Source organism: Camellia sinensis, chromosome 3 (assembly GCF_055761805.1).
Source record: "Camellia sinensis isolate YWXY chromosome 3, ASM5576180v1, whole genome shotgun sequence".
Lineage (NCBI taxonomy): Eukaryota > Viridiplantae > Streptophyta > Magnoliopsida > Ericales > Theaceae > Camellia > Camellia sinensis.
This window is the reverse complement of record NC_138963.1, coordinates 41,986,962-42,013,413: the sequence shown is the minus strand read 5'-3', so window position 1 is coordinate 42,013,413 and position 26,452 is coordinate 41,986,962. Positions and strand designations below refer to the sequence as shown.

General features: G+C 43.1%; 1 protein-coding gene across 1 annotated transcript; it reads right to left on the bottom strand.

The window, feature by feature from the left end:
* Window positions 1-22,657: 22,657 nt before the first annotated feature.
* LOC145821454 (uncharacterized) lies at window positions 22,658-23,608 on the bottom strand. The gene has a single exon (XM_082917975.1). It carries the CDS (start codon window positions 23,606-23,608, stop codon window positions 22,658-22,660), a length of 951 nt encoding a protein of 316 aa, XP_082774101.1.
* Between the last annotated feature and the right edge of the window lie 2,844 nt (window positions 23,609-26,452).

The window sequence follows — 26,452 nt, the reverse complement described above, 5'->3', positions numbered from 1 at the left end:
TCCTGTATGTTGGTCTAAGTCTTCGGCCTTGTCAAAAATGGGTCGTCTCTTGGCTTTGACATTCACTCCCGTCATTTGTGACTTCCGAGTTCTGTCAAAGAGGGGCAACTGTAGACACCCCATTTTTGACCGACCTTAAGACTCAGACGTCACCGATTGAGCGCTTGGTGATGTTGCATAATGTGCTCGTTCAGAAGTTTCAGAGTCGCGGCCGCGAGCCCTGTCTCCGGACTTCCGAACCCTCTTTTGTGCCTTGTCTTGGTTTGCGAACCAGACTTGGTTTTCTCTGTTTCTTTTCCTGAGGGGAGGGAGAGGTCCCGTAGACCATCTCTCAATGGCCGTGGGCTACATTTTGTGGCCGTAGGCCATTTTACCTATTTCGGAGTCCGGTTTCCGGTTTTTCGGGACCGTTGGCCGTGTGCCTCGGTTCGGGACCGCTTAACCATCTCCGTTTGCTCTGATTTTTGGCATACTTCCTTTTTACTCCCTTTTGAGGGACACTGAGGTCTGAGAAACCCACTTCGTGGCCGAATGCCACTTTCGGTGCTTAACAGCCCGTTTTCGGGACCCCGAACTGCGTGTTTTGGTCCTCGAACTTTCGTTTTGCATCGGTTTTTGTTCATTTTTGGCGGGTACCTCTGTTTCATCACCGGGAAGGTCACTGAAGGGTGGAAGGCCAACAATTATCTTGGCAACCAGTTATATTCCATTTTCGCCCTCCGACACCCGTTTTTCTCACTTCCGAGCCAATGTTGAACACCTTGGGGCCACTTTCTTCAACCCCAAACCACATATTTGTGTTGTACACACATGGGAGGACCCTAAAAGTTCATGGCCGGCCAGAAAATCCAATTGAACCTTTTGAACCCCTCCTAAAAATGGCTTGTTGTCTCTCCTGTTTTAGAGTTTCCAAATTCGAACCACAAGGTTGTGATGAGGGGACCTGGGAGGCCATCTTTTTGTGGTGGCCGGCCACTAACTCAACTTGACCTTTTTGACCCCTAGCCGGCCGGCTAGGGGGGGTGGCCGGCCGGCCACCTGCAGCTCCAAAAGGTGGCCGGCCATGTTCCTTGCAATACACACTTTACAGCTGTATAGCTGTATCTCGCAGAAAATATCTCAATCCGGGAGATATTTTTTGGGGGAAAACTTGCCTCATTTTCCCCTACCTTTTCCCCACCTTTACTCCCTCTTTTTGTTCCATATAACCAGGGGCCAGCATTTGTATTAGGGGTTACAAAAAAATCCATTAAGCCTCTTGCATTAGATCCCCTCTCCTTTTCTCATTTCTACCCTAAAACACCCAAGTTTCATCCCCTTTTCTTCACTACCACCCAACACCATCACCACCACTCCATTTCCAGCAGCAAGGAGGGCTTCTCAGAGGCTAAAGGTGCTGCAACTTGGTCCAAGAAGCAACCAAAGATTGGTCTACAAGGGTGAGTTGCCATTTCCTTCTTTTTAAGCCAATTTTTGCAACATTCCTTAGCCACATATGCTTGCTGTTTTGAGCTCTGGCCCTAACTGAAAGTGGCCTTCTTTTGAGCTCTTTTTCACTTTTGCTTAAGGGCTCAACACTGTTTGAGCCCCCCATATTACACTTGCTTCAATATCCTTCTTAAATACCGTTATCTTGCGTAGTATTTTTAGCTTGTGTGTGATCTGTTTTGGAGCATGATGTAAACTGTAAATAGGCTTATTTTGAGCCCCTCTTCAACATTGAAGAAGGGCTCAACACTGTTTGGGACCTCCATGCTATACTTGCCTTTATATTCTCTTTTGAGTCCCATTTTTGCATGTTTTGGAAGCCTATTATGCTTCGGTTTTTGGCCTTTTTACAGTACTAAAAATAGTCTTATTTTGGCCCATTCTTCATGTTTCATTTAGGGCCTTTCATGGTTTGGGACCTCCATATGCCACTTCATGTTATATTCTCTTTTGGGTCCCATTTTTGCATGTTTTGGCAGCCTATTATGCTTCGGTTTTTGGCCTTTTTATAGTAATAGAAATAGTCTTATTTTGGCCCATTCTTCATGTTTGATTAAGGGCCTTTCATGATTTGAGGTATATTTTATACACTTCATGTTATATCTCTCTTTTGGTCCCCATTTTTGCATGCTTTGGCAGCCCCTGATGTTGCTGTTTTTGGACTTTGGTCCGAACTGAAAACAGCCATATTTTGACCCCCTTGTCATGTTTCATTAAGGGTCTTTGGCTGTTTGTTGAATATTTTGTATGCTTTGTATTATAGCCACTTTTGAGCCTCATTTTGCATCGCATTTCTAGCATGTTTGTATACTGATTTTGGGGCTTCCATAAACTGTAAATGTGCATATTTTTGGTCCCTCTCAAGTGTTGTAGAAGGGTATTTTTCAGTTTGGGTTTTACATATACCACTTGTTTCATTGCCCTCTCTTGGCCTCTATTTTTGCATGCCATTGTTACCCTATCTTTGCTTCCTGTTTGGCCATGATTTGTACTGGTAAAATACTAATTTTGGGGCTGCCTTGATAATGTCTATTCATTACATGTCCATATTGTGCATATTTGGTATAGCTATAGGCCATTTCGGGTCTCGAAATTCATGTTTCGGGACTATTCCATGCATCGGGTGTACTTTCGCCTCATTTCGGGGCTGTTTTCCCCCACATTTCAGTGCTGAAATCCCATTAGCATTTTTGCATATCATTTTCCATGCCATTGCATTGCATATGCCATTGCCTCGATTTGCGTGCCCGTGTGCACGCGTTTCGAGGCACTTCATCTTCATCCATCGGCCTCTTATGTGAGTGTGGCTGAGGCTCTCTCATGTTAGTGTAAGTCCATGTTGCATTCTATATGCCATTCCATGCCATATTACATTGCGTATGCCATTGCCTCGGTTTGCGTGCCCGTGTGCACGCATTTCGAGGCACTTCATTTTCATCCATCGGCCTCCTATGTGAGTGTGGCTGAGGCTCTCTAATGTTGGTGTAAGCCCATTATTGCATTCTATATGCCATTTTAGCCATATTGCATTGCATATGCCATTGCCTCGGTTTGTGTGCCCGTGTGCACGCATCTCGAGGCATCTCATTTTCATAACATAGTGCATACTAGGCTGTATCTTAGTTGCATTCATGCATGTCATGCATATCGCATTGCGTTCGGAATAGGAGTTAGCCCGGGCGCGAGAAACGAGGTGCGTTTCGTACTCCGAGTTACGGAACGTGTCTCAATTCCCTAGTCATCGACACTCCGGATCATCCATGATGGAGTTAGGTTCTTGTTGTGTTTATACGTGCATTCATTCTATATTGAGTTGCACATTTCGACTCCTCTGCCATCATGCATCGATATGCGTGATTGGTGGCACGAGGATCGAGGCATGCATATATCTGTGAAAATACATTGCCATGCCCCTTTCCTGCTCTCTGTTGCAGCAAAATGATGAATCAGTAACTTTTTGGAGTTTGGCGCGCATTTCAAGAAAAGATGTAAACAGAGGCTAGTTGGGGCATCCCAGTGGATTTCCGCGCAAGGCAGCCCAGACATGCATCATTCATCAGGAGCAAGGCAGTCCCTGGCTTGCACGCCAGTTTTACAGCTTTCTTAGTTAATTTGATTAATTAATTAGGAAGTTGTATATTATTTGGACTGTAATATTCTTTTATTCGGGACTGTATATTTATTCGGACCCCCTGCGCGAGGGCACAACTGTAATAAGTGTGCGTGTGTGTGTTGTATGCCTTCCAACCCCACGTCTTTCTCCCTTTTATTTACCTGCTTATGATGGTTATATTAGGGCATATTTCAATTAGCATACAGTATGATAGCATGTTTGCATTCATTCATCTGTTTTGCATGCACCGGGCTCGGCGCATCATACTAACTGCATTTGTATTTCAATTCCAAATTGAATACATGTTAGCTGTAGCATTCCATATGCCATGTTTAGAATAGCCGAGCCTGCTATAGTTGCATTTTTGCATGTGTTGCGTTAGGCATTTTTGTATACTTAGGATCATGCATGATTTCTAATGTAGTTTCTATTTGGGCTTGGAGTACTCGGTAAGTTCTATGCTTTAGCATCCTTGCATGCGTGTGAGTGACTGCCATGAATAGCATGCTTACCATGAGGCTAATTGCTTATGTGATATAACTACCTGAGTGCCTCTGGGTGAAGGTTGGGTTATTTGAATTGGAATAATTCATCAAATGTGTGTTTTAAGCCCACTAGATAGTGGCAAAATCATGTTTTCTAAGCCCACCCGAGGGTGGCAAATCCACGTCTTAGCCTACCTGCGGGTAGCACCATCAAACCATTTTCAAACAAACAAACAAACATGAAATGTTTTGTTCCAATTCAGGCGACTCAGTCTATACTTGTATGCTGTGCGCATCACATAGTAACCTAGGCTAATAACCGGAATAAGAACATACAATGTTTTCAAAAATAGATATCATGGTTTGTAGAGGTCGATCTTTGATTGGGCGAGCGGGGGTGCTCACGAAGTGACCCTCCCCAATCGTACCCAAGTTCCCGAGCCGAGGCAACTTTGGTGATGACGGACACGTGGCCTTAGGCAACGAGTTAGGGTTTCCTAAATTTCCCAAAATAAAATATTTAGGTGGCGACTCTGTATCTGGCAAAGCAGTCCATATTTGGCACTTCTTTCAAAAATCAGTTTTCTCAAAACGATTTGCCGGATTTGGACTCTTTGGTTCAGACTTAGAACCGTGATATTTGAGAGTCCTGAGCTGTAGTGACCCCAAAATGAACGGAACGGGAGCTCGTCTCTCCCGGGGCGTTCGGGGACGTCTACAGTTTCTGGCGACTCTGCTGGGGATTTAGAGAACTTGACTCGAACTCGTGATATATGTTTTTGACTACACTTGTGTGTTTCTTTGCATTGCATTTGCATTGGTGTGCCTAGGACACCGTGTTTGCCATCTGCTATTCCTGAACGGTTTGCCGGAGGCTTGTCTTGTCAAGGCATGACCATAAGGCTGACCGGTTGTGGGCTCTGCCAGTATGGGAACACAAACCCCGGTTTTACCGGGGCACCCTCTTTGACCATTCGACCTAGTGCATATTCGGATCCATAGTGACCATTCCAAACTAGGACAGGTTGCTTACCCGTTTATAGGTTATTTGAAACCGCTGTGTGCGTAGTGAAACCCTAGCTCCTGACAAAATAGGACAGGGAAACCCTACCCCAACATGGGGGTGTTTTTGGCTCTCACTTATCTGTTATGTGCTTTAGAGTGCGTCTCTACAGGAATGCATATATCAGTTTGCAAGTCTGGGCATCAGGCCTGCGGGCATTACTATCAGTATTTGGGAGTCAGCTTTACCTGTGGGTATCAGAGTCAGATTTGGGGCAGAATTTTGGGGCAGAATTCAGTAGAGAGTACACTCACTCAGCTTTGCTCATGTGGGTTATCGTGAAATCAGGCTGAGGTGCTGTCTGTTTTCTCTTTTGCTAGGTAGTCTTGGAACCATAGCTTCAGAAGGCTTCGATATCCCCCGGGTACATTGGACTAGTGCCGATAGACTTTGTTAGGTCAGAAATTTAATTCAAGGGCAACCAGTGTTCTTTCGCTAAGGCAAAGTAAAGAAAAGCCGGTCAGGGCTCATCTGTTCATCTAATCCGTCAGTCGCCAGTCACATCACCTTTGTTCAGACTCAGCAGACCGTGATGGCACAAGGTTTGGAAGAATTTGCGACCGTGATAGCAGCGCTAAATCAGGGAACTGCCATGCAGGCTGAGACCAGTATTGAAACGCAGCGCCCATCTGGGGCATCTGCCTCACATCCAGCTTTGGGACCCCGGCCGAACTTTGACCCAATTTTGCCAGTTGAAGATTTGCAGTGTCTGAATCCTCGAGAAGGGTTGGCTCAAGCTCAGGTGCTCAGACCCCTGGTGCAGCCTAATGAGAGAACTCAACCTTTTCATGTTGATGAGTTCAATTTGACTACAGTGAAAATTACAAACCTTGAGAAGCAATTCAAAAAGGCACAGGGCCTTAACTCCATTCCTGACATTGAGGATGGGCGCACCGAGGCTGCCATCCGGCTCCCAGACAGATTCAAAATGCCATATATCGACCGTTTCGACGGGTCTGGAGATCCAATGGTACATATTCGACTTTTCTTAGATGTCCTGAAACCGATGGGTCTGACTAAGCCACAGAAACTCTCTCTGTATGGAAGAACCCTGTCGGGTGTAGCAACCACTTGGTATGCCAAATTGGAGGATACAGTGAAGCAAAACTGGGAAGAATTGGTTGAGGCCTTTGTTGATCAGTATTCTTACAATACCCAAGTTGAAATGACCATCCAAGAGCTTGAAGCAACCCGCCAGAACCCAACAGAGCCTTTTGTGGAATTCATTGCAAGGTGGAGAGCAAAGGCAGCACAAATGACAGATCATCGCCCTTCTGAGAGGGATCAAGTGCAGATGATAGTACGAAACCTCGAGCATGATATGTTGCAAAAGTTGATAGTCGCTCCACTATTCACTTTCAAAAGTTTGCATGAACTGGGGGTTCAAGTCAAGAATGCGTTCAACAGTGGGATCATTCCCAGGACAAGGGAACTGACAAGGAGGGTGATTTCAGGGAGTACCAATGCTGGTAGTAGCGCTATTCCCAAACCCACCGAAATCAATACAGTCGCCACAGCCAACCCTTTTACCAAACCAAGCCTACAAACGGCTGGCCCAGCCCGAGCTCAAGGCAGAACTTTCACCCCCCTCTATATGAGCCTGACTAGCACACTAAAAGCCTTAATGGAAAGAGGGCATCTCAAGCCCCTCGATCCTCAACCTCTTCCTGACACACTCCCAGCCAGACATAACCCCTCCAAGTACTGTATGTACCATCAGCAGCGCGGTCATGGCACCGACCGTTGCTACCGCCTTCGTCATGAGGTCCAAAATCTCATCGACAACCGGACGATAGCTCCACCTTTAGACCCCGATGACCAAACATCTCCTGCCTACCTCAATCTCATCCACATACTGCCATCCACCTATGACCCCAGCATATACATCACCCCGGCCCATCTACCCAAGCCTGAGGTGTTTATCCCAGAAAGCATGGACTTATGCATGATGGGTCCACCTGAACCTCAACCATCTCAAACCCGTGAACCCACTACTTCTGAGTTGATGGGAATGATTAAAGATCTTCAAAGAACCGTGACGGATCTGGCCTCCGGGACATTGGCTCCATCATCGACCACACCACATACCGGGAACTTCATGTCAAAAAGCTCCCCAATCTGGGGACGGGTTGCATTTGAAGAAGACCGATCCCTTGACCAAGTGGAGGTGAGTGATGAAAATAAGATAGGGACGGACATGGATCCCCATGAACATCTTCTGTTGGCTGTTGAGGCTTTGAAGGCCGAGGGACTGAACAAAGAGCATGTGCTCACGGTTGTTGCAAAAACTGTGGATGACACTTTTGCCACTCAGAATGAGAGCATTTTGAATCAAGGGGCAAGCCGGGAGAAGGGTCGTTGTATCAGAAACGTTCCTTTCAGTTATAATCCTGCACTCGGAAGAGATCAACAAACCAGACCAGCACCTGCCCATCCCTTTACTGGTGCGTCCAGCAAAAATCCACAAGCCTTGAATTACCAACCCCGAGGTCGGAGAGTCTTCTATGCCCTGTATATGCCTTTGTCAAAGGCTCTAGGGGTTTTGATCAAGAAAGGGCATCTGAAGCCCCTGGAGCCGCAGCCATTACCAAAGAACCTCCCTCTCTCGCACAACCCAACCGACTACTGTGCCTTCCATCAGCGAGCTGGCCATGACACTGACATATGCTTTCGTCTCCGCCACGAAATACAAGATCTGATCGACAACGGGGTCATCCCCGCACCAGGTCCTGCAAAGCCTATCGGCACTTGATCATTGAACTTGGGGAATAATGTGACTATGTGATCGGGAGATGAACCACCTGCGGATGGCACTCGATTTACTCCAGATATGGCGTAAAGGCACGCACCGTTTTGAGCAGTTGGCGAGTGATACATTCTGACTTGGGTATTGAGTCAGTCTTGTTGTTTTGTTTTGAGTCTGTCCTTTTGTTTTGAGTCAGTCTTTTCATACTGAGTCAGTAGGGTCTGTCTTGTTGTATCGAGTCAGTCCTGTTGTACAGAAGTCGGATGATTCCGGGGGTGTTACCTCGGATATCATTATTTTGTTTTGCGTCTATCTTTTCGCTTCCTTATGAGTCTGTTGCTGCCTTGGAGCCAGCTGTACCAACAGATTTGAATGAAACAGCAGTGGTTTTTCATGCTTTGTGTTTGCTTCTGCTTTGTGCCAGTTGTGCTAGAAAGTTTGAATGAAATAGCAGTACTTTTCGCCTACTCTTCTGCACCCCAAAATCATTCCATTGACCTAAGTTTTTCAAAGTTTTTGAACAGTGCGGTGAAAACGAAGAGGAAGGGATTCCTCGGGTTTTGCAAAATTTTGATCAATTAAGAGAAAGAGAGGCATGCTAAGCCCTTAATGATTGAGATCATGCTTGTTAGCGTGAGTACTGGGAAGGATCCTGGCTTGATCCAGATTGGTTTTACACTATCTTCAGCGCGAGCGATTTGTCGCTTTCTTAAAAATTTTCAAAAATAAAATGTATTGCGCGGTCCTACGAAGACTTGTGTGGAATCGTTCTTGAGATTGTGCAGCTTAGGATCGCTCTCAGCCTCGAGACTCGAGCCCTTGCTTTCAAACCTTGGGCTCATTCATAACGTTCAACGGTTAACTACAATGTGAGGCCTGTGTGGCCAGATTCAAAGCAGCCCTCGAACAAGAGGCAAGGAAGTCGGGTCAAGAAGATCAGGTCTCATCAGAAGAAGCTTGCGAAGCTAGAACAGAAACACTCCTCGAACTAGGGGCGAAAATGTCCGATGTGCTCGAAGAGCCGAAGATGGATCCTTCTGCAAATCGATACAACAGCCACTCTCTTGGATACAGATGGCTTCGAGATCCTAAAACCATTTGACATGGACAAAGCTATACTTTTACCCTTTGAGAGGCTCGCTGGGCCGAAAACCCGGAAGGGCGGCCCAGACAAAAGTTAGAGCAAGAAAAGAAGAAAAACAACAAAAAAAAAAAGAGAAAAGAACAAAAGAACAAAATGAAGAAAAATGCAAAGAAAAGAACAAAAAAGAAAAATCAAAAAAGAAAAGAATTGAAAAAAGAAAGAAGAACAAAGCTCGCAAGGTCGAAAACCCACAACAGGCGCCTTGGCAAAAGTTAGAGCATAAAAAGGAGAGGTTAATACCCGAGTGTACCTTCACCCCGAACTACGTAAGGCTTGATTCCCATCATTGGGATATGTAGGCAACTTCATTCTGAAGTCCAGCCCTAAAACACTTCAAATTCGATCATGTCCATGTAATGGTTCTGATAATCTTTACCTTCTCTGTATCCGAGAGTTCAGTTGCAATCATCACTTCGAGGACTGATTATAATGCGCTGCGGTGCCATTCACACAAGGGGCAACTTTCCGTTGCCATTCAATGCACTGCGGTGCCGTTCAAACAAGGGGCAACTTTCCGTTGCCATGCAGCTCTCTTCGAGCAAAGGGGCAATCTTCGTCCAGATCTGAGGTTGTACGTCTCAAGAGTAAGTTCCGCGCTTGTTAAGCAGTGGTCGTTTGCAAAAATAGTTTTTGAGAATTTTTACTGAGGTTGACTAATCTTCTCGAAAAGTACTCCATTTTTCAAAACTAGACCATTTCTTGGACCCAAAAAGGGAAAATTTTCAGTGCTCATGGCCTGACTTGCATGATTTTAAATCAGAAAATTGAACAAGCATGTTAATCTAACTCTCATTTCGGTCAAATTTTTTTTTTTAGGAGAAAACTAAAACAAAAAATAGTCAAAATGATGAACTAGGGGCACAGTTGAGTCAGGCTTCCTGTCTTTCCCATTGTCAACATACTTGCCAAGAAGGGCACTCGATCTGCCAGAATAGGGCACAACTGAAGTTAACAACAAAGGGCTGAAAGCTCTCTCATCCTCCAAGCAACGAGGTATCAAGCCAAGTGCGAAGCACAAACTAGAATGGGGCAAGATATTTCACTCCATCATCTGGACAGATCTTGTCACGTCCAAACTCCCCAGCAAAGCATCATCAACTGATGTTAGCTGCAGATTTGCTACACACCCAGTGGTAGTGCAACCTTTCCGTGGGAGGAATTCACTAGCTGTGAGCGGAAGAAAGAGAATCTAGCAGAATGCTAGGGGCACAAGCCCACAATTTGCTGTTTATCCATCAACCACCCAGGAAGGGATGAAAAATGAGAGATTGAAGAATAGAGAGATGTGCGATGAGAGGAAAAGTGAGAAAAAGGGCTTTTTTCAGAAAAAAACAGAGCTTGAGGGCCGAGCGATGTGAGAACCACAAATGAGAAAGGGTGGGAAACACTACCCGGTGAAACAGGCTCCCTGTGCACGTCTGAGTGTCGTGTCTTTTTGTTTTATCTCGATTCTTATTTTGAGTCGTTTCGAGTGTTACTCGACATGTCTAGGTTATGTGCCTTTTATTTCCTTGTTGAGTCATTTTGCTGTGTTCAGTCGTGGGCTCAATACCTGGTCGACTCATTTCTCAATTTCCATAAATCTTTTTGTGCTCAGAGTGCTGTGCCATTCTCCACATTTGTACAAAACAAGATTTGTTCTTTCATAAAACTGCAGGGTCCACCCCCGACAAGTGTGAACGGTAAAACAAGGACCTATCTGAAGCTATATAAGTTCCGGACTACGAAGCAAAAGAAAATAGGGAAAATTTTGAGCATCTGAGTGTGTTTCACCTTCAAAAAATTCTGAGATTGCATTCCATATGTACCTCTTCAGGCCTTGCCAGTGCCCTGAAGAATGAGTGTGCCTCTACTCCAAGCTTAAGCATACTTCAAGCCAGAACGGCAATTAAAGCAGCAGCAGCAGATGTTATCTCTCGCCAATATGAATAGGGTGTGCCCTTTTTGAGCTGAGTGTGTTGCAAAGTCCTCTAAGAGGTAAATCAGAGGCACCAGAGTACATATTTGATGCTCCTCTACTACATAGAATGTGCACTTTCATATACACTTCTGTGACATGCGTGCCGCACATCGTTATGATTCATGCATAGAATATGCTTGCTTTCGATTCTGCATAGAATTTGCTTTCAATATTGCATAGAATATGCTCCTGTTTCTTGCATAGAAAATGCTCGTATCTTTTGCATAGAAAATGCACTCTTCCATACTTGCATAGAAAATGCACCTCATTTGCATAGAACATGCATTCACTTGCACTATCTTGTGCACTTACACTTTGTATCTCACTAGCACTGTCTTGTGCATCTTGTGGTTGTATCTCACTCGCACTATTTTGTGCATTGCATTTCAAATCAATCGCACTGTTTAGCGTATCGCACTGTTTAGTGCATTTTAAAGCAATCGCGCTGTTTAGCGTATCGCACTGTTTAGTGCATTTCAAATCAATCGCGCTATTTAGCGTATCGCACTGTTTAGTGCATTTCAAATCAATCGCGCTGTTTAGCGTATCGCACTGTTTAGTGCATCGCACTGTTTAGTGCATTTCAAATCAATCGCGCTGTTTAGCGTATCGCACTGTCTTGTGCATTTCAAAATCACTCGCGCTATTTTGCGCATCGCACTGTTTTGTGCAGTTTATCATTCGTGCTATTTTGCGCATCGCACTGTTTTGTGCAGTTTACATTTCGCGTTTTTTTTTGCGCACCTCAATCGCACTATTTTGTGCAGTTTATCACTCGCGCTATTTTGCGTATCGCACTGTTTTGTGCAGTTTACATTTCGCATTTTTTTGCGCACCTCAATCGCACTATTTTGTGCAGTGTATCATTTGCGCTATTTTGCGCATTGCACTGTTTTGTGCAGTTTATCATTCGTGCTATTTTGCGCATCGCACTGTTTTGTGCAATTTATATTTCGCGCTATTTTACACACCTCTATCGCACTGTCTTGTGCATTTCAAATCACTCGCGCTTTCTTGCGCATTGCACTATTTTGTGCACCTTACTTGCATTTTGCACGCATTCCATCACGCTATCTTGCGCATCTCACCTGTACTTGTTAGTGCATTGTATCGCGCTATCTTGCGCACCTTATCTGTATCGCACTGTTTTGTGCATTCACCTTGCTCGTACTGTTTTGTACTCCTTTAGCATCGCACTATTTTGTGCATCTGTTTAGCACTGTTTTGTGCATTCACTCTGCATCGCACTGTCTTGTGCACTCCCTGGTCCAGGAGACCTTAAATCCTCTGGTCTAAGGAGACCTTAAATCCTGCATCATCATTCGCGCTGTTTTTGCGCATCGTACTTGCATTTTACTTGCATTTCTTCGCACTGTCTTGTGCAGTCCCCGATCTAGGAGACCTTAAATCCTCTAAAGGTGCAATTCCTTTGGTGTTTGTCGTGCCCGAACGACTTCTGGTGGTCTGGTATAGCCACATGCCTGTGTTTGCAGTGAGTTCCTAGGAGACCAACTGAGACGGTGGAAACTAGAGTTCGAGTGGCTTATGCCTAGAACGCAAAGGTTCGGGATTTTCGAGATTAAAGTCTGGTTTAAATACCCAGGGGTATATCCTCAGCTTGAAATCTGTATGGCAGCCCCATAGATTGAGATAGCATCTGTAGGCACCTCAATTCTGGATACTGATCCAACCTAGTCTGTCACCCTGTTGGAGAATAGGGAAAGCTGCGACCATAGTCAGGGAGAAAAGTAGTACCTGTGGTTCAACCAAGGAGAAGCGAAAGATCCCCAGCAGCATGAGGTAAGTCATTGCCAATTGCCCCTGTAAGGTACCTTCACTTCCTAGCTATTACATTGCATTTCAGTTATTACATTACAGTTCATTGCATCAATCCTCAATTATCAAACCGGCTTCGCGTAGCGTATAAGTCCAATTTTCAAACCGGCTTCGCGTAGCGTATAAGTCCAATTATCAAAATCTTCCTGCATATCGCTTTGCATTTTGCCCCTTTGCCTGAGGGCATGCCTGCGGGCACATCTCTATTTATCCTGTACGTTGGTCTAAGTCTTCGGCCTTGTCAAAAATGTGTCGTCTCTTGGCTTTGACATTCACTCCCGTCATTTGTGACTTCCGAGTTCTGTCAAAGAGGGGCAACTGTAGACACCCCATTTTTGACCGACCTTAAGACTCAGACGTCACCGATTGAGCGCTTGGTGATGTTGCATAATGTGCTCGTTCAGAAGTTTCAGAGTCGCAGCCGCGAGCCCTGTCTCCGGACTTCCGAACCCTCTTTTGTGCCTTGTCTCGGTTTGCGAACCAGACTCAGTTTTCTCTATTTCTTTTCCTAAGGGGAGGGAGAGGTCCCGTAGACCATCTCTCAGTGGCCGTGGGCTACATTTTGTGGCCGTAGGCCATTTTACCCATTTCGGAGTCCGGTTTCCGGTTTTTCGGGACCGTTGGCCGTGTGCCTCGGTTCGGGACCGCTTAACCATCTCCGTTTGCTCTGATTTTTGGCATACTTCCTTTTTACTCCCTTTTGAGGGACGCTGAGGTCTGAGAAACCCACTTCGTGGCCGAATGCCACTTTCGGTGCTTAACAACCCGTTTTCGGGACCCCGAACTGCGTGTTTTGGTCCTCGAACTTTCGTTTTGCATCGGTTTTTGTTCATTTTTGGCGGGTACCTCTGTTTCATCACCGGGAAGGTCACTGAAGGGTGGGAGGCCAACAATTATCTTGGCAACCAGTTATATTCCATTTTCGCCCTCCGACACCCGTTTTTCTCACTTCCGAGCCAATGTTGAACACCTTGGGGCCACTTTCTTCAACCCCAAACCACATATTTGTGTTGTACACACATGGGAGGACCCTAAAAGTTCATGGCCAGCCAGAAAATCCAATTGAACCTTTTGAACCTCTCCTAAAAATGTATTGTTCTCTCTCCTGTTTTAGAGTTTCCAAATTCGAACCACAGGGTTGTGATGAGGGGACCTGGGAGGCCATCTTTTTGTGGTGGCTGGCCACTAACTCAACTTGACCTTTTTGACCCCTAGCCGGCCGGCTAGGGGGGGTGGCCGGCCGGCCACCTGCAGCTCCAAAAGGTGGCCGGCCATGTTCCTTGCAATACACACTTTACAGCTGTATAGTTGTATCCCCTAGAAAATATCTCAATCCGGGGGATATTTTTTGGGGGAAAACTTGCCTCCTTTTCCCCCACCTTTTCCCCACCTTTACTCCCTCTTTTTGTTCCATATAACCAGGGGCCAGCATTTGTATTAGGGGTTACAAAAAAATCCATTAAGCCTCTTGCATTAGATCCCCTCTCCTTCTCTCATTTCTACCCTAAAACACCCAAGTTTCATCCCCTTTTCTTCACTACCACCTAACACCATCACCACCACTCCATTTCCAGCAGCAAGGAGGGCTTCTCAGAGGCTAAAGGTGCTACAACTTGGTCCAAGAAGCAACCAAAGATTGGTCTACAAGGGTGAGTTGCCATTTCCTTCTTTTTAAGCCAATTTTTGCAACATTCCTTAGCCACATATGCTTGCTGTTTTGAGCTCCGGCCCTAACTGAAAGTGGCCTTCTTTTGAGCTCTTTTTCACTTTTTCTTAAGGGCTCAACACTGTTTGAGCCCCCCATATTGCACTTGCTTCAATATCCTTCTTAAATACCGTTATCTTGCGTAGTATTTTTAGCTTGTGTGTGATCTGTTTTGGAGCATGATGTAAACTGTAAATAGGCTTATTTTGAGCCCCTCTTCAACATTGAAGAAGGGCTCAACACTGTTTGGGACCTCCATGCTATACTTGCCTTTATATTCTCTTTTGGGTCCCATTTTTGCATGTTTTGGCAGCCTATTATGCTTCGGTTTTTGGCCTTTTTACAGTACTATAAATGGTCTTATTTTGGCCCATTCTTCATGTTTCATTAAGGGCCTTTCATGATTTGAGGTATATTTTATACACTTCATGTTATATCTCTCTTTTGGTCCCCATTTTTGCATGCTTTGGCAACCCCTGATGTTGCTGTTTTTGGACTTTGGTCCGAACTGAAAACAGCCATATTTTGACCCCCTTGTCATGTTTCATTAAGGGTCTTTGGCTGTTTGTTGAATATTTTGTACGCTTTGTATTATAGCCACTTTTGAGCCTCATTTTGCATCGCATTTCTAGCATGTTTGTATACTGATTTTGGGGCTGCCATAAACTGTAAATGTGCATATTTTTGGTCCTTATTCAGTGTTGTAGAAGGGCATTTTTCAGTTTGGGTTTTACATATACCACTTGTTTCATTGCCCTCTCTTGGCCTCTATTTTTGCATGCCATTGTTACCCTATCTTTGCTTGCTGTTTGGCCATGATTTGTACTGGTAAAATACTAATTTTGGGGCTGCCTTGCTACTGTCTATTCATTACATGTCCATATTGTGCATATTTGGTATAGCTATAGGCCATTTCGGGTCCTGAAATTCATGTTTCGGGACTATTCCATGCATCGGGTGTACTTTCGCCTCATTTCGGGGCTGTTTTCCCCCACATTTCAGTGCTGAAATCCCATTAGCATGTTTGCATATCATTTTCCATGCCATTGCATTGCATATGCCATTGCCTCGATTTGCGTGCCCGTGTGCACGCGTTTCGAGGCACTTCATCTTCATCCATCGGCCTCTTATGTGAGTGTGGCTGAGGCTCTCTCATGTTAGTGTAAGTCCATGTCGCATTCTATATGCCATTCCATGCCATATTGCATTGCGTATGCCATTGCCTCGGTTTGCGTGCCCGTGTGCACGCATTTCGAGGCACTTCATTTTCATCCATCGGCCTCCTATGTGAGTGTGCCTGAGGCTCTCTCATGTTGGTGTAAGCCCATTATTGTATTCTATATGCCATTTTAGCCATATTGCATTGCATATGCCATTGCCTCGGTTTGCGTGCCCGTGTGCACGCATCTCGAGGCATCTCATTTTCACAACATAGTGCATACTAGGCTGTATCTTAGTTACATTCATGCATGTCGTGCATATCGCATTGCGCTCGGAATAGGAGTTAGCCCGGGCGCGGGAAACGAGGTGCGTTTCGTACTCCGAGTGATGGAACGTGTCCCAATTCCCTAGTCACCGACACTCCGGATCATCCATGATGGAGTTAGGTTCTTGTTGTGTTTATACGTGCATTCATTCTATATTGAGTTGCACATTTCGACTCCTCTGCCATCATGCATCGATATGCGTGATTGGTGGCACGAGGATCGAGGCATGCATATATCTGTGAAAATACATTGCCATGCCCCTTTCCTGCTCTCTGTTGCAGCAAAATGATGAATCAGTAACTTTTTGGAGTTTGGCGCGCATTTCAAGAAAAGATGTAAACAGAGGCTAGTTGGGGCATCCCAGTGGATTTCCGCACAAGGCAGCCCAGACATGCATCATTCATCAGGAGCAAGGCAGTCCCTGGCTTGCACGCCAGTTTTACAGCTTTCTTAGTTAATTTGATTAATTAATTAGGAAGTTGTATATTATTTGGACTATATTATTTGGACTGTAATATTCTTTTATTCGGGACTGTATATTTATTCGGACCCTCTGCGCGAGGGCACAACTGTAATAAGTGTGCGTGTGTGTGTTGTATGCCTTCCAACCCCACGTCTTTCTCCCTTTTATTTACCTCCTTATGATGGTTAGATTAGGGCACATCTGTTTTGCATGCACCGGGCTCGGCGCATCATACTAACTGCATTTGTATTTCAATTCCAAGTTGAATACATGTTAGCTGTAGCATTCCATATGCCATGTTTAGAATAGCCGAGCCTGCTATAGTTGCATTTTTGCATGTGTTGCGTTAGGCATTTTTGTATACTTAGGATCATGCATGATTTCTAATGTAGTTTCTATTTGGGCTTGGAGTACTCGGTAAGTTCTATGTTTTAGCATCCTTGCATGCGTGTGAGTGACTGCCATGAATAGCATGCTTACCAAGAGGCTAATTGCTTATGTGATATAACTACCTGAGTGCCTGTGGGTGAAGGTTGAGTTATTTGAATTGGAATAATTCATCAAATGTGTGTTTTAAGCCCACTAGATAGTGGCAAAATCATGTTTTCTAAGCCCACCCGAGGGTGGCAAATCCACGTCTTAGCCTACCTGCAGGTAGCACCATCAAACCATTTTCAAACAAACAAACATGAAATGTTTTGTTCCAATTCAGGCGACTTAGTCTATACTTGTATGCTGTGCGCATCACATAGTAACCTAGGCTAATAACCGGAATAAGAACATACAATGTTTTCAAAAATAGATATCATGGTTAGTAGAGGCCGATCTTTGATCGGGCGAGCGGGGGTGCTCACGAAGTGACCTTCCCCAATCGTACCCAAGTTCCCGAGCCGAGGCAACTTTGGTGATGACGGACACGTGGCCTTAGGCAAAGAGTCAGGGTTTCCTAAATTTCCCAAAATAAAATATTTAGGTGGCGACTCTGTATCTGGCAAAGCAGTCCATGTTTGGCACTTCTTTCAAAAATCAGTTTTCTCAAAACGATTTGCCGGATTTGGACTCTTTGGTTCAGACTTAGAACCGTGACATTTGAGAGTCCTGAGCTGTAGTGACCCCAAAATGAACGGAACGGGAGCTCGTCTCTCCCGGGGCGTTCGGGGACGTCTACAGACCTACATGAACACACATATGAACACACACTTGAAATACACGTTCGAATTGTACATAACTTATGTCGTTTGCTCTTAGTGTGTTTCTAACCTTTAATTCTCATTATGGAGTCTTACACATGGCTTAGAAATGCCTAGGATGGAATGAGGATGCATGAATGCGTTGGAAAATATTTCTCAAGATTTGTTGAAAATAAGGTCCACGCTCGAGCGTGACTTTCCTTGCTCGAGCAGACATGCAGACAATGAAGCTTCGCTCGAGCGTGGATTTCCTCGCTCGAGGGTACTGTAAACTCATGAAAAAGTGCTGGATGCATGATTTTCATGCTCGACGGGCACTCGACCTACGCTCGAGCATGAGACTCATAGCCTCGCTCGAGCATGGATTACCTCGCTCGAGCGGACTGTAAAACATAAGAACTTCTGGGTGTATGCATTTCACGCTCGAGTGTATACTTTCACGCTCAAGCGGAGTGCATGTACTCAAGGTGCACGCTCGAGCGTGGATCAAATTTCTGGAAATTCCAGATTTGATCACCAAGCTCAAATTCGACCTTTGAAGCATCAAACTCAATTTTCTGGGCCCAAAACTTTGGAAAACACTTAATAACTCATAGAACAACATGTTTAAAAGATCATTTCAAGAAATTATGGCCCAAGAGTAAACCAATTGTACACAATTCAACTTTAAACCCAAAATCAATTATGAACATAACATGCAAGTACATTTTTGAGCTAAGGCTCTTCAAAACATGATCAAATGCTACCAAATCACATGAAACTCCTTGTGTTTCCAAAATCAGAATAGACTCAACACATGCATGAGGAAATTCTTGAAACTCATCCTTCGAAATGCTATGAAACATGCATGCATGCATGAATTCATTCTTAATTCCCAACCTTTAATTCAATTCACATGTTAATTTGCCTACATAACTGATTTCAAGCATTAATCAACTAAATTACAAGGCTAGAGACTAACATTCTTACCTAAAGTTGATTACAAGTGTGATCCTAACTCAAAGCTTCAAATTATCTTCAATCTTCTAGCCAATTCCCCCCATTTTGAAGTCAATTCTTGAACTAGGACCCAAATCTCTCAACTCTCTCTCTCTCTCTCTCTCTCTCTCTTGTCTCTTGCATCAGTTGGAGAGAATGAAAATAAGATAGGCAACTTAGTGGGGTCAAAAGGCCTATTAAGTGGTAATTGGCAAAATAAAACAAATAGCATTATTTTAATCAAATTTAATCGTTCTGAACCAAATTTTAATTAAACTTGCCATAAAATTCTATAAATCCTAACTAACACATAAATCAAGTCAATTTCTGATTCGGACGCCGATAAGGCTTTGAATTCGCAAACCGAAACTAAATCGTGAATAGATCTTTCCACGCCTAACAGATAAGGACACAAAAATGATGCAACACGCATGTAAATTAATTCCAAGTCTCTTCTAATTTACTGTTAGGCATAATGAAATACGGATTAATATTAATCAGAGGTCGGGGTTGTTATAGTCTTCCCCCCTTAAAAGAGTTTGGTCCTTCAAACTCGTTCTAGAACAACATTGGGTCCAATGGGAACAAATCCGGATATCTTTTCATCATGTCTTCTTCGGTCTCCCAAGTTGCATAGGTTCCTCCGTGGTTTTGCCAATCAACTTTTACTAACGGTATTTCCTTGTTTCTCAGCCTTTTGATTCTGCGGTTCACAATCTGGATAGGTCTTTCCTCGTAGGTGTAATCATCTTTCAAAAGTACGTGTGTTGGCTCAATGACATGGAGTGGATCTCTCAAATACTCTCGAAGCATCGATACATGAAACACATTGTGCATATGCTCCATCACTGGAGGTAAGGCTACCCGATACGATACTGGATTGATCTTTTCAAGGACCTCATATGGTCCAACATACCTTGGCGCCAATTTGCTCTTAACACCAAACTGAGTTTGACCCTTCATCGGCGTCACTTTAATGAACACATGGTTCCCAACTTCATATTCCCTATCTCTTCTTCGAACATCAGCATAGCTCTTCTGCCGACTCTGTGCAGTTTTTAGACGTTGCTGTATCAGTTTCACTCTCTCGGTTGTTTCTTGCACAAGCTCCGGTCCCAACAAAGGTCTTTCACCTACTTCAGCCCAATATATCGGAGAACGACATTTTCTTCCATACAAAGCTTCATAAGGAGCCATTCCAATGCTTGAATGGTAACTATTGTTATACAAAAATTCAGCTAATGACAGATAGGTTTCCCAATTCCCTTAGAAGTCTAATACACACATTCTGAGCATATCCTCCAGAGTTTGGTTCGTTCGTTCAGTTTGGCCATCTGTCTGCAGGTGATAGGCACTGTTCAGTCTCAATTTAGTCCCCAACGCTTGTTGCAAACTCTGCCAAAATCTCGATACAAACTTTGAGTCCTTGTCAGACACAATAGATACTGGCACTCCATGCAATCTCACAATTTCAGTCATATAGATATTGGCCAATTTATCAGCGTTATAAATAGTTTTGATAGGTAGAAAATGGGCAGACTTAGTTAAACGGTCAACTACAACCCAGATAGAGTCCATACCTCGAGAAGAACGAGGCAACCCCACAATAAAGTCCATGGTAATGTGCTCCTATTTCCATTCCGGTATTAGGAGTGGTTGTAGCAAACCAGCGGGTCGTTGGTGTTCAGCTTTAACCTATTGGCAATGTAGACATCTAGCCACAAAGTCTGCAATACTCTGTTTCATTCCAAGCCACCAAAAATTCTGTTTCAAATTATGATACATCTTTGTTGTTCCCAGGATGCATAGCAAATTTACTACTGTGAGCTTCGGTCATAACATGTTTCCTCAAATCATAACAATCGGGCACACAAATCCTGGCCTCGGTTTTGAATCAAATTCCTCTGTGATCTTTTTCAAGTATTCATCCTCATACTGTTTCCGTTTGATCTCGTCAAGAATTGTAGGTTGAGCGGCAATAGCAGTAAATAGCCCATCTTGTTCTAGGTCAGTCAACAATTCTTTTCAGTTGGATAGCAAACATGACAAATTTGCACTGGATTTTCAGCTCAAGGCATCTGCTACGGTATTAGCCTTTCCTGGATGATATAAGATCTGCAAATCATAATCCTTGATTAGTTCTAACCATCGTCTCTGTCAAATGTTTAATTCCTTTTGGGTGAAGAAATATTTCAAACTTTTATGGTGTGTATACACCTCGCAAGTCACCCCATACAAATAGTGACGCCATATTTTCAAAGAAAACACCACAGCCGCTAATTCTTTTCATGAGGTCGAAGTTGTCTAGAAGCATAGGCAATCACCCTTCCGTTTTGCATTAGTACACACCCCAAGCCTTTATAGGAAGCATCACTGTACACTTGAAAACCATCAGTATCATTAGGCAAGGTTAAGATTGGTGCAGTCACTAGCCTGGTTTTCAACTCTTGGAAAGCTGCCTCTCTTTGTTCATTTCAGTCAAATGGCACATTTTTCTGAGTTAACTGAGTCAATGGAATAGCAAGCTTGGAAAAATCTTTCACAAATCTTCGGTAGTAACCTGCAAGTCCCAGAAAACTTCTAATTTCTGTTACGTTTGTCGGTCTAGGCCAATCCACAATAGCTTCAATCTTCTGAGGGTCAACAGAAACACCGTCCTCATTGATCACATGTCCCAAAAATGCTACATTGTCAAGCCATAATTCATATTTGCACAATTTAGCATACAGTCTCTTTTCTCTCAAAATCTGCAAAGTTGTTCTCAGATGGTTCCCATGTTCTTCCCTACTCTTAGAATAAATCATAATGTCATCAATAAATACGACAATGAATTCATCAAGATATTGTTTGAAAACCCTATTCATTAGGTCCATAAAAGCTGCAGGTGAGTTTGTCACTCCAAAAGGCATTACTAGGAATTCATAATGTCCATATCTAGTTCTGAATGCAGTTTTCTCTACATCTTCTACTTTAACCTTTAACTGATGATAACCGGACCTAAGATCAATTTTAGAGAACACTTTAGCTCCTTGGAGTTGACCAAACAAATCATCTATTCGAGGTAAGGGATATTTGTTCTTAATAGTCACTTTATTCAATTCTCAGTAGTCTATACACAACCTCAAAGATCCATCCTTCTTTTTGACAAACAAGACTGGGGCACCCCAAGGTGAAGTGCTCGGACGGATAAATTTCTTATTTAACAGTTCCTGAAGTTGAGTTTTTAATTCCTTCAACTCTGAGGTAGACATTCTATAGGGGGTCTTGGAAATAGGTTGTGTCCCCGGAAACACCTCAACAGTGAATTCAATTTCTCTATCAACTAAGTCCCCAGGTAAGTGAGTCGGAAACACATCGAGAAATTCACAAGCAACAGGCATAGTTTCTACATTAGTTCTGTCAGATGACGCAGTCAGTACACAACACAAGTAACCCCTACATCCCTTCCTAAGCAGTTTTACAGCTTTCATAGCCAAAATCAAATATGGGGGAGGAACTACCCCATTCCCAATAAAAGTAAATTCGGGCATACCCGGTGGTCTAAACACGATAGTTTTATTCGCACAGTCAATGGTAGCACAGTATTTAGTCAACCAATCCATCCCCAAAATACAATCAAAATGATTAATGTCCAAGGGTAATAAGTTCACATATAACATCATATCGCCAATCATAACATCACATGTCGGATAAACATGAGGGCACATCATAGAATCCCCAGACGGCATAGATACAGATAACACATGTCATAAATTCTAATGGTCTAGTCAATTTTTGAGAGAAAGCATGCGATACAAAGGAATGTGTAGAACTAGAATCTATCAATACTCATGCATCTTGAGAACATACAGAGAGTGTACCTGACACCACGGTATAGGTGTTTGATACATCACCAGGCACTAAGGCAAACACTCGACCCTGTCTCAGAGGTTCTTTCCAAATATTGGCCCTCGTATTCGTCTTGGATGCAGAAGCGGATCCGGCTGAGCTTGCCGCTGGTTAGTTGGTATTTTCGAACCTGACAGGACAATCCTTCATCATATGACCAGTCTTTTCACATCTAAAACAGGTGTCCAAAGCTCGATAACAATCCCCTTTGTGTTTCCGACCATATTCCGAGCAAGTCGGTATAGTACCACTACTTTGGCTTGAGCTACTGTAAGATCCTGTGTTTCGCCTCTTATTCCCAGAAAACGAACGACCCTTTTTGAAACTGTTTCCATATCTTTTCCTCATCCAATCAGTTCGTGGGGCGAGAGTTTGTTTCTTCGCTGCTAGAATGGACTCTGCTATTAATGCCCTATCCAAAACATTCACGTACGTGGGTAGGTTCAGGACTCCCACCCTATCCAGTATGTCCAGATCCAATCCATCCTCAAACTTGCGGGCCTTCTTGTAGTCTGTGTCCACCATGTGAGGAGCAAACCTGGCTAACTCAGTAAACTTAGCCTCGTACTTGGCTACGGACATTCTGCCTTGTTTGAGTTCCTGGAATTCTGAAACCTTCCGGTCTCGGAAGCACTGGGGAAAGTACTTGTCATAGAAGATTGTATTGAATTGAGTCCACGTCATATTCTCGTGGCCATTTCGAATCAGTAACCACCACCTTCGGGCTTCATCCTTTAGAGTATATGTGGCTAGGAGGACTTTCTGGACTTCAGAACAAGGGAACACCTCATACAGGTTCCCCATGTCAAGTAACCACGTATTTGCTTTCAACGGTTCAATTCCACCATAGAATGTTGGCGGTTTCATTTTCATGAACTTCTGTGTCAAGTTGATGACGTCACCGATGCCCATTTCAACTTGAGCCGGCAGGGGTGGAGGTGGTAAAGGTTGTTGCCTCTGTTGTTGCATTACCACTTCGGTTAAGGTTGCAAGCATTTGTTCCATTCTATTCATTCGGGCATTAGAGGACCCTGTTGTGTCAACATTCCTTGCATTGTCCATTTGTTTTAGGTAAACAAAACTTTATGTATTCAAATTCACATGTTTATACTTGAACTTATGCTTTCACTTTCAAACAATACACATAAACATGCAGATGAAATGCCCCTACTTCTTACTAGGACTTCCTAAACTCAAGTGGACCAGTGTGTGTGGTAGAACACGTACTCTGATACCACTCTGTCACGACCCAAACCCGCCTCTGTAGGTTTAGCACCGTAACCAGCCAGTAATCCCTGGATTACCAAAGGCCTCTGAACATATAAGCACAGGATAAGGGGCTGCGGAAGCAATTATACAAAACATATAGGGTCCAATGAGCTGTAATGACATACATGGGATAGAAAATTTCGAAACTTATATATATATATATATATACACAAGCGTGTCGGTTGGAGGACCTCAATATTTACAAAACATTTACATAAGCGGAGTTCCCAAGACCTGACTTTACAAACATTCAGAAACTAGCATAAGTACAAAAACAGCCATGCAACTAGACTTCAATCGGAACCTTCTCGGGAGGCACAACGGTTGGCTGACAAAACAGAACAAAAGGCCGTCAACTCTGGCCCTGGTCACACGCCGGCTTACCTATATACATAATATAAACTGTGAGCTAAAATCCACTGAATAATAACAGAGTAAAGGATTTAATGAATGATGTCCATCACAAAGTTAGAAATCAAATTCTTATCATAAATAGATTCACAATCATATTCATAATCATTACCATATTCAGAATTTTCATATAATCATGCGTGGTACATCCCTTAGTGTTAACAAATCCGATGGCCCATAAAGAGACAGCCTTGAAGGCATTCTGATGACTCATATGCACAGAGACGTTCTGATGACCCATAAAGGGACCTGACGACCCATAAAGGGACGCATATCATATGATGCTAAGGATGTCACGAATAACTTTCAGAATTTTGGACAACCATTCATTCATTTCAAATATAGCATGACATTTCAGAGAACTAATTACTTCGCATCTTAATATTCAGAAAATAATTAACATTAAACATAACTTTACAAAGTTATTACTCACTGATGATTGGTAGCCCTAACTAGATGGTAAGGTGGCTCTTCACTTGTTCTGAGGCGCGTGACCTGCATGAACACACATACGAACACACACTTGAAATACACGTTCGAATTGTACATAATTTATGTTGTTTGCTCTTAGTGTGTTTCTAACCTTTAATCCTCATTATGGAGTCTTAAACATGGCTTAAAAATGCCTAGGATGGAATGAGGATGCATGAATGCGTTGGAAAACATTTCTCAAGATTTGTTGAAACTAAGGTCCACGCTCGAGCGTGGCATTCCTCACTCAAGTGGACATGCAGACAATGACGCTTCGCTCGAGCGTACTGTAAACTCATGAAAAAGTGCTGGATGCAGGATTTTCGCGCTCAACGGGCGCTCGACCTATGCTCGAGCGTGAGACTCAGAGCCTCGCTCGAGCGGATTGTAAAACACAAGAACTTTTGGGTGTATGCATTTCACGCTTGAGTGTATACTTTCACGCTCGAGCGGAGTGCATGTACTCAGGGTGCACGCTCAAGCGTGGATCAAATTTCTGGAAATTTCAGATTTGATCACCAAGCTCAAATTCGACCTTTGAAGCATCAAACTCAATTTTCTGGGCCCAAAACTTTGGAAAACACTTAATAACTCATAGAACAACATGTTTAAAAGATCATTTCAAGAAATCATGGCCCAAGAGTAAACCAATTGTACACAATTCAACTTTAAACCCAAAATCTATTATGAACATAACATGCAAGTACATTTTTGAGCTAAGGCTCTTCAAAACATGATCAAATGCTACCAACTCACATGAAACTTCTTGTGTTTCCAAAATCAAAATAGACTCAACACATGCATGAGGAAATTCTTGAAACTCATCCTTCGAAATGCTATGAAACATGCATGCATGCATGAATTCATTCTTAATTCCCAACCTTTAATTCAATTCACATGTTAATTTGCCTACATAACTGATTTCAAGCATTAATCAACTAAATTACAAGGCTAGAGACTAACATTCTTACCTAAAGTTGATTACAAGTGTGATCCTAACTCAAAGCTTCAAATTATCTTCAATCTTCTAGCCAATTCCCCCCCTTGTGAAGTCAATTCTTGAACTAGGACCCAAATATCTTAACTCTCTCTCTCTCTCTCTCGTCTCTTGCATCAGTTGGAGGGAATGAAAATGAGATAGGGAACTTAGTAGGGTTAAAAGGCCTATTAAGTGGTAATTGGCAAAATAAAACGAATAGCATTATTTTAATCAAATTTAATCGTTCCGAACCGAATTTTAATTAAACCTACCATAAAATTCTATAAATCCTAACTAACACAAAAATCAAGTCAATTTCTAATTCGGACGCCGATAAGGCTTTCAATTCGCAAACCGAAACTAAATCGTGAACAGATCTTTCTACGCCTAACAGATAAAGACACAAAAATGATGCAACACGCATGTAAATTAATTCCAAGTCTCTCTTAATTTACTGTTAGGCATAATGAAATACGGATTAATATTAATCAGATGTTGGGGTTGTTACAAGAGTGGAGAGAGAGAAAATAACAAAAAATGATAAAATTTGAGGGTATTATAATCATTTTACATTTATAATTAACGGTATTAATAGTTACATTTTAATACAAAATCATATGTGAGTGAGTTTTCTAACTATATTTAAACGATAAGGGAGTAAAATACTCTAACTTTAAACCACAATGAATAAAATGAATTTAACTCTAAAAATAAACCATTCATCTTTTTAATTTAATTTTTTTTTAAACAAACACGATATTCAAACAAAACAACGT